The sequence below is a fragment of the Uloborus diversus genome, chromosome 1, assembly GCF_026930045.1.
Source record: "Uloborus diversus isolate 005 chromosome 1, Udiv.v.3.1, whole genome shotgun sequence".
Taxonomy (NCBI): domain Eukaryota; kingdom Metazoa; phylum Arthropoda; class Arachnida; order Araneae; family Uloboridae; genus Uloborus; species Uloborus diversus.
In genome coordinates, this window is record NC_072731.1 from 36257770 (window position 1) to 36264431 (window position 6662).

Here is a 6662-nt window from a genome sequence, read left to right on the forward strand (position 1 = left end):
TCCTGAGTCAAGGACTAAAGCTCTGTTCAGTTTCAGAAACTGAAGTTGTATTAGCTTAGGCTAGCACTGTTGTATATGTATAAGCTTAGGCTAGCACAGTTGTTAGGCTAACACCAGGATTAGCTTAGGCTAGCGCATATATTTCCTTCAGCTGGTTATTTATTTTGGCTGTAGAGAAAGAATATAGGTTGAAAATTGACTTTCTTAGAACACTTATTTGTTTTCAGTTTTACCAGACATAACTGAAAATTATTTGACATGAGATATATAGAGATGTAAGAAATTATCAATGCTTAGTTTTTTTTTTTTTTTTTTTTTGTAATTTTAAATTTTTGTAGTAATTTTTAAAATTTAATTTTGAAAATTAAAATTTTTTGTCAAAAAAGTGGAAGCAAGGACTATTTTCCCCTCCCCCTTCCAACCACCGCCCTCAATCATGCAGCAACTCAATTTATTAGTGTAAAAATCAGCAAAAAAAAGAAAGAAAAGAATATATTTAATATATTTTTCACAAACTCAATTGAATCGGTTCTAGATCTGTCATTTTCTATCAAGATGTCCCTTTGATTAATACTGAAATCTGTATAATTTCCATCTTGATGAAATAACAACAAATTTTAATACTTTTTTAAATTGTTACTTCTGAAGACAAGAAAATTCATTTATCTGAAATATTACTATTCCTTTATTGTACCCACTTAGTTTTTGCTAATAGTTTTGTGTTCAAATTTTTTCCAGATCATGCTGTTTCTAAAAGTGCAAAAGTAATCCAATCTTTGTTAGAAAAAGAAATGTGAGTATTACGCATCCTTCTTTTTTTTTTATGCGCAGAACAAATACAGAACATATATTTCCATTTTAAACACATGCAACTTTTAATTGTTATTAAATGTATTAAAACTATTTTATCTATCCTTATTACTTAACTAGTTCTTTAAATAGTATTAGTTCAACTATGCTACCCAGAACAGTTTGAAAAATTAGCAGAATTTACTATGGGTAATGCCAATGCCAACAAAGTGTTAGGTGTTAGCCTCATACATCTAAAGGAGCACGATTGAACCTGGCTCCATTCCTATAATTTTCAAGATGCAGAAAATTGGCAGTGCCCATGCCATTTGAATGGGGCATGTAAAAAATCCTCTGACTACTCATTTGAATTTGAGTGCTCTTGTCAAAATTAAATTATCTTTTTTTTTTTTTTTTTGGAATTGAAGAGAGCCCAGGTGCCTCCATCTGGTAATTAAACTTGGCATCAAGATTCTCCTGGTATTGGCATCGGTCAATAGTGGTGCTACGTGAAAGAATGGATGTTATTTCGGGGGACTGCATTAGGTCTGCAAAAGGTAAAGCATCAAATACAGCCCCATTAGAAGAAAGGGGGGGGGGAGAAAACACATTTTAATGCATTTAAGCCTTTGGGTTTCTTTTATTACATCAACTGATAAGTTAAGTCACATCACATCAGCCTCATTCTCCTCTTATACAGGGTGTGGCAAAAAAACTCAGACAAAGCTTGCATCAGCGAATGGAAGTAAACTAATTTTCTTTTAAAGAGTATCTTTATTTATTTTTGGTCCCTCACTTTATTAGGAAAAAATATCTTAGTTTGTGTGTTGTTTTTCAGTTTTCTTGCAATTTTAAGTAAAAGACCTGCTATTTTAAAGTTTTTTTTAACTAGGAAAATGACTATTTGCTTGATGTGCCCTGTTAAACAGTATTTGATGCAGTATTCCATATCAAGTGGCTTGGAATTGATTGTCGACGTCCAGGAAATGTACAAAAACTAGCAGTGAACATTTCGGTTAATTGCCAGGTCATCCAAAAGCGAGTTCAATGAAATCTATGGTTTTCTACGAGAAAAGTCTTTCGTCAGACAGAGATTTGTGACTGATAAGTGCGACTAAGAGCAAAAACAGAGCTTGGACAGAAGCTTTACGAGTTCCAAAAAGTTCAGCCTTTTGCTAAAGAAAACAATTTCGTATGACTCCAAAGATGCCAGAAACCTTTGAGACGGGCCGCAAGTCCGCGCTGGAAGAGGATAACTTTCTTGATTTACCGTTCAACCAATTCATAACCCCCAGATTACAGAATGGAATATACAGAATACTGAACCATATATGCAGAAGGATAGAATTTGGTCTTTAGACACTCCAAGCACCTTAAAAAATGTTAAACATCACCAAAATCTGAAGTCAGGCCTGGTCTGTGATGGAATCTGCACAACAGAAAAAAAAATCTCTGGTTTTTGTAGATTAGGGCCATAAAATGAATCAAAAAGTGTACCAGAAGGACATTTTAGAAGTTGTTGTACTTCTGTGGTCCTAAGAGCACTTCAGCAATGTAGATTGGACATTTCATTTAGACTCCACACCAGTTTATATGGCCAAAAAGTCAAGAGTTGTGCAAGGGGCATTGTTTTTGACATATCATCTGTAGAATGGACGCTCTACTCACTAGACCCCAATCTCATTTATTACACTGTATAGCCTATTTTAGACTCAAGGTCTGCACTAAAATACACAAAAGTTTGGACCCTCTGAACCAATTGCTTTAGAGGGAATAGGATTGATTAAAGGTAAAAGACTTGCAGCCTTTGGCTGAAAATTTTAATAAGGAGTCACAGCTCTGTATCACTTCAAAAGGTGGCCAGGTTGAAACAAATTAAATTTATTGATAGCTAAAGGTCTACTCATATGTTTTATTGTGTTTTGTTAATTTATTTTTAATAAAGTTACATGGAAAAAATTGCTTGTCCCGTTTTTTTTTTTTTTTTTTTTGCTGTATCCTGTAAATGTGCATATCATGCAGATCTCATTCATTTGCAGTTATTGATTTATTTTTTCTAAAATTGTAAAATTGTTCTGTACTTGTTAAAATGAGTAAAAAGTTTATTTACACATCTGCTGCAAAAGAAAAATAGTTGGATTTGTATAAAATTGGATGTTTTAAGGTCAAACATGTTTCAATAAATGTAGACAAGATGTATCTTCTATAATCTGCTAACAGAATTTAAATTTCTGTAGAATTTACTAGCTGAAGGAGACATCCAGTGCTGTCTGACTTAATTCTAAAGTGAAAATGTCGCAAAATATTTTTCAGTTAGAGGAAAGCTTAATAATTTTTGGTCAGATAATGCTATGCTCCATTATCTTGGATCTGTCAATGTTTAAAAGTAATGCTTAAATTTGAAAAAAAAAATGTACTCATTAAATTTTTTAAAAATAAGTTTAAAAAACCATGCCATCTGGTAGTAATTGTATGACCCAGGGCTGTGGAGTTGGAGTCGGACTGATTTTGGCATAAAGGAGCCGGAGTCGTAAAACAGGCCGACTATGACTTTTTTTTTTTCTCTAATTTTCACTGACTGTCCTACATTAAAAAAAAAAAAACTACAAATTGGTTTGATTTATGTATAAAGACCTACTAATAAGAAAATAACTGCCATTGACAACTAACTGGCTTCTTTATTTATCAAATTTTCACTTTCTGTAATAGCTACCTCCGTCGACCCGCTAGTTTGCTTTTTTTTTTAATAACTTTCTTTAACTATTAGCAACTGTCAGGAAAGTTTTTGTTTCCAAATATTTTGTAAATAGAAGCAATTTTTGAATCAGAATTAATCACTTTCAAATGATAATAATAATGTATTTTTGCTTTGATCTCAGTTATACAATAGTAAAAGAAATGTATCCCTGGGGTAAGTCAAGGCCCATAGCTTGGGTGGAAACTTCTGAGGAGGTGACAAATTCAAACAAGTTTTCACCCGAAAGCTCAAATCCAAAAGATCCAGTAACGCATGTTTTTTAAATCTAAAAACTATTCTATAAACTCGGTTCTCATTAAAATGTATGAAATAAAATCAGTATATGATTTCTTGAGCACAATGCTCAGTAGAAGTTAATCTTAAAATCTTTATATTAAGGTTAATTCTAAAGCAGGCAATAAAATTTTAATTTCAAAGTTGAGAGAAGAAAAATATAGGTATAGTTTCAAAGCTATTCGTACAAAGCTGTATACCGCCACATTTTGTGTAAAATTTGCTCCAGAAGCATATGTACCCATCCTCTCCGAGCAACACAGTACCCTATTTTCATTGAAATTTTAAAAGAGAAATATATTTTAAGGTTTATTTGGGGAAATACTTCAGAATTAAAGGATTTATAGTTTTATAAACTCTTAAATTAACTTGTTCTCCCCCCCCCCCCTTGAGGGGTGCCACCCAGACAGCTTTGCAAGAAATCTTCTTTCTCTAAAGTTACAGCTTTCAATAATTGAATTCACACGATTTGATCAACGTTATTTGTTAACTATTAACTGGAAAGCAAATTAATCCTTCTCATTTCTTTTAAAAAATGGTATTTTTGACTAATCGCATTTTAAAAATCCCAACTATTGGAAAATTTCATTTTCAAATTGAATTTCCAATGTTGTACGCATTTTAGGTTTGCAATAAAACACGGTGCAAAAATTTCATAAAAAAGAACAAATATTTCAATCACTGTTCTGGGTTTTTCCCCTTCCCATTAGGGAGGAAAAATTGAAAAAAAAAAAAAAAAGAAAAAGAAATTTGTAGTAGGAGTCAGACGCTTTGAAATCCAGGAGTCGGAGTCAGCCAGTTTCCACCCGACTCTGGAACCCTGATATGACATACAAGAAATTCTTGAGGGGTAATTACCTGATGTAACTAAACCAAAGAATTTATCTGATCATCCCATAAACTTATGAGAAAAAAGTGACTGACTTGACTGTACTACATGCAAATTGAAGGGTAAAAAATGCTGTTAATAGTGAAAAATGCTTGCCATTGAGAAATGTTAAGCAAATAACTTATTTGCTTATAAGCTATGTTTGTGACACTTCTATCCCTGCAAAAATTGTGAGTTGCTGTATTAATTATCAATAGGTTTCACTTTGTTCTTTTTTTTTTTTTTTTTTGTCTATAAAGTACACTGTTTTTTCAAAAATTATTCTTTCAACTACAGGAAAGTCATTTCTGGTGTAAGTTATAATTTTGTTTGATGGTTTTTTTTTTAAACAAAATCATTGATAAGAATAACTAAATAATATATGTGTATTATTTCTTTTTTCATAGCCAAACTATTCATATAATGTGTCCTGTATTTGTCCTATTTTTTTGTGAAAAATGTCCTATATGTGACAAGTTGATCACTTCTACCCCTGAAATAAGTTGAATAGTTCCCGCTAAGTACGACAAATATATATTCCATCAAGCAATGTAAAAAAAAAATTTACTGTCAACTGTTTTTTTTTTTCCCAATTTTATATCAACATTTTTTTTCCCCATTGATGATTTAAAAATTTTGAACAAAGTAATATTTGAGTAGCTTCTTCTAAAAATGTACATTATTGCTATACTAGGAATAATTCTTCAGTTAAAAAATATATTTTATTAATTTCACTATTTCTGTTCTCCGTCTTTGGTAACTCCCAGTGGCAATTAATTACCTTTAAATGAGCACAAAAATACTAAATTGTTAATTAATTTGGAAAGAAAATATTTAGCTACTACAGGATAATCAATTCAGTAGCTCAAAAAATGATTTTTTTTTTTTTTTTTTTTTTTTTTTGCAGAAATGCATTGCGAATAACACAGACTGGAAGATTGTCATCAACTTCCACTACAGAAGAAAAGGTGTTCCTTGGACACAGGGGGAAAGATTTCCAGTTTGCTGACTTAAAATCCTTGAAGGTTGAATTTATTGAATGTAGTGCTGCTGAGCCTGGTGAAGGTGAACCAAAAGAAATCTTGAAACCTCTCTGGGCTTGGTTGGAAAAAGTGGCTTAAATGAAGTTGTAGTTCATTCGAAATCTGAATCATCCTGCATAATAAATTTTATAAATTTCCTCAATTTTACTGCTATATAGTTTATGGGGCTCTTCCTTCAGCAAAAAGTACGCTATCCTTAACACATTATTTTTCCCTTGAAAGAAATAACTCATACCTTTTACTCCCCCATACTATTTATTCATGGCATCCTTTTTGAGTTTTTTGGGGTAAGGGGGGGGGGGTGGTTATGGGTATATGCAAGTTTTATTGGAAAACAACAAACTATTCCCACTTATGTGTAAAAGCATTAATTAATTGAAGTTTAGGCCCAAATGGTGGTCCTGACAGTATCCATGTGTTTGTGAAGAAATATTTTCTGACCAAATTTTGAATATAATTGATCTAATATGCACTCTTTCAAGTTTGGTCTGAAATTTCATTATTTCCATTTTATGAACAAAAAAGGAAAACTTTCTGCATCCCAAACTTCATTGTAATTGTAAAATTTCTTGTTTTCCACCAATTAAATGCATTAAAATTTGAAAAGTTAATTTTTAAATTGTTCATTTGAAGAAAAATATAAAACTTTGTTAAATAATACTTTTTATAAAAAATAAATCCAGATTTTCTAAACTGTCAAATTTTTTTTAGCATAAAAGTGCACTTGATTTTCAGGTGAACTATATAAACTTATATTGCTTATTTACAGCTACATTTAAAAATGCTAAACTTACATTAACTCTATGTGTAAAAATAGTCTTAAATATACATTAAAAGTACACTGAATCCAAATATTATAACAGCTCAACAAAGATTTTCTCAGAATAGTGTAAACTGTTTACTTGTAACCAGTGCTATTTTTTTTGGGGGG

General features: G+C 31.5%; 1 protein-coding gene across 1 annotated transcript in view; it reads left to right on the plus strand.

Annotated features, from left to right (window-relative positions):
- Positions 1–6488, plus strand: part of LOC129229353 (signal recognition particle receptor subunit beta-like) — a 52677-nt gene extending 46189 nt beyond the window's left edge. Inside the window, exons 7-8 of the mRNA XM_054863646.1 lie at positions 739–793; positions 5596–6488. Coding sequence (XP_054719621.1) covers positions 739–793; positions 5596–5809 — 269 coding nt within the window. The 3' untranslated portion in view covers positions 5810–6488. The remainder of the gene's footprint in view (positions 1–738; positions 794–5595) is intronic.
- Positions 6489–6662: the final 174 nt, after the last annotated feature.